We start from the raw sequence: 2,268 nt of genomic DNA on the forward strand, positions 1-2,268 counted from the left end.
TCAGGGGACACCATCCTTGGCCTGGCTGTGTACCTGTCCCAGCCTCCTCAGGGCGTCCTTCACGTCCTTGTTCCGCAGGCTGTAGATGAGGGGGTTGAGCATCGGGATGACCAGGGTGTAGAAGACCGAGACCACCTTGCCCTGCTCCATGGACCCCACGGCTCCTGGCTGGGCGTACATCACAAACACAGTTCCATAAAACAGAGACACGGCTGTCAGGTGGGAGCCACAGGTGGAGAAGAGCTTGTGTCGCCCAGATCCTGAGCGCATCCTGAGGATGGTCACTGCGATGTAGCCATAGGAGACCAGGACCACGAGAGTGGTGCCCACAATGATGAGCCCACAGAGGCCGAACATGACCAGCTCATTGAGAGCCGTGTTGGCACAGGCCAGCCGGAGCAGGGGGGGCACGTCACAGAAGAAGTGGTCGATGCGGTTGGAGCTGCAGAAGGGCAGCTGGAAGGTGAGGCTGGTCTCTATGATGGAGTTGAGGCAGCCTCCACAGTAGGCTCCAAGCACCAGGCGGACACACGTAGCAGGACACATGGTCACAGGGTACTGAAGGGGGCTACAGATGGCCATGAAGCGGTCATAGGCCATCACAGCCAAGAGGAAAGCCTCAGTGGTAGCCAGTAAGGAGAAGAAGAACAGCTGGGTGGCACATCCCCTAAAGCTGATGGCCTTGGAGGAGAGGAAGTTGGCCAGGGCATTGGGGGCGATGACGGAGGAGTAACAGAGGTCCAGGAAGGACAGGTTCTTGAGGAAGAAGTACATGGGGGAGTGCAGGCGGGCATCCAGGGTGATGACCACGATCATGGTGACATTGCCCAGGACGGTCAGCACATAGAGGGCCAGGAAGACAGCAAAGAGCAGAGCTTGAATCTCCACCCCTCCTCTAAAGCCCTCCAGCACAAACTCCCGCCAGGGCAGTGCTGAGAGGTTTCCGTTTCTGAGGGTCGGCATGGCCCTGCACTGGGACAGCAGGCAGAGAGGACAGAGGAGGCAGTGAGATTGAGCAGGTTACGGGACGTGGTCACGTATTTTGTGGAGTACAGAGACGTGTCAGTGCCATGCTGCACACTGAACCAGAGAATTCTTGAACACCCCCTTGGTGGTGCCCACCTGACTGCACAGCTTGACCTTGTGATGAGCTGAAGATACTTGGAATGCCCACCCCAAGGCCAAGGTCATTGACTCACGTGGGAAGAGGGACAGAGCAGAGCTGTCCAGGTTGGTGAGGACGCAGGGCCATCCCTGGGCCCAGTGGAATGAGCATCTGGCCACGGGGTAGGGAGGGTGCCCATCTGCTGGGGAGCTGGAGGACTGACTGGGTGTGATAGGATGGCCTGTCCTCCCCACTGTCCCTGGCCTACTGTGCACAGCGTGGTCCTGAGCCAGCAGCGTCCCTGGCCCCTGGGAGCTGGTGGAAATATAGGAGCCGCAGCCCCAGCCTGCAGACTCTGAGCCTGTGCTTAGCAAGGGGCAGCCAACAGGTGCTCAGGCCAAGGCTCACAGGCCCTGCTCAGCCACCAGGGTGGAGGGCAAGGTGCGGGGCAGGTGCAGGGCAGGGTGCGGGCAGGGGAGTGGTCTCTGCCTCCCTGCTGGGGCAAGGCCTGAGTGCTTACTGCATACACAGCCCTGCTGCCTGCTCACTCATGGTCAGCTTCTGGTCCTGGCAGGCCTGAGCAGGTGGTGTGTTGACCTTATCTGTCCAGGTGAGGGTTAGGACTGCCCATGGTCATACAGCCAGCAGCTGTGCTTCCAGGGTCCCTGTGCTCCTGAGCCAGGTCTGTGCTGGAGACAGGGCGGCAGATGCCCAGTCCCCTTGTCCTCTGCGGCTCAGCTGTGACCTCCTGAGCAGTGAGTGAGGTGGCAGGCAGTAGTAGGTCCAGTGAGGCTCTGGGCCCAGGCTGTGTGTGTAGCAGGCTCCTAGGCTTTGTGAAGCGCAGGGGCCCCACGTCCGCCTCCTCTCCTGTCCTGCCAGCTGGGCAGCGTGTTAAGGCACCTTCACTTGGGGTCACTGTGTACCTGGCAGGGCTGGTACTTGGCCTCCAATGGCCAATTAGTGAGGCTCTGGGCCTCTGCAGTGCCTGGACTCCAACTCCCTGGGCCCCCAAGCTGCAGGGCTGTGGCCAATCTGTGTGTCATCACCATCTCCTCCCAGTGGGGCCCCCCATGCTTTTTGTCTCTGTGTCTTTTCGTCTCTGTCTCCTAAATTCAAAACAAATTCATGCTTGGAAATTTGAACAAGTAAGAAGTGACGGACGT

The 2,268-nt window shown here is 59.6% G+C and overlaps 1 protein-coding gene across 1 annotated transcript; it reads right to left on the reverse strand.

Annotated features, from left to right (window-relative positions):
* On the reverse strand, positions 1 to 963 carry LOC139707730 (olfactory receptor 9S13-like). The gene has a single exon (XM_071619419.1). The coding sequence runs from the start codon at positions 961 to 963 to the stop codon at positions 1 to 3; it is 963 nt and encodes a 320-aa protein (XP_071475520.1).
* Positions 964 to 2,268: the final 1,305 nt, after the last annotated feature.

Source organism: Marmota flaviventris, chromosome 11, assembly GCF_047511675.1.
Source record: "Marmota flaviventris isolate mMarFla1 chromosome 11, mMarFla1.hap1, whole genome shotgun sequence".
Lineage (NCBI taxonomy): Eukaryota > Metazoa > Chordata > Mammalia > Rodentia > Sciuridae > Marmota > Marmota flaviventris.

Bases quoted from the DNA above. Each gene is read 5' to 3' on its own strand.
- LOC139707730 (XM_071619419.1), bottom strand. From the start codon at position 963: ATGCCGACCCTCAGAAACGGAAACCTCTCAGCACTGCCCTGGCGGGAG.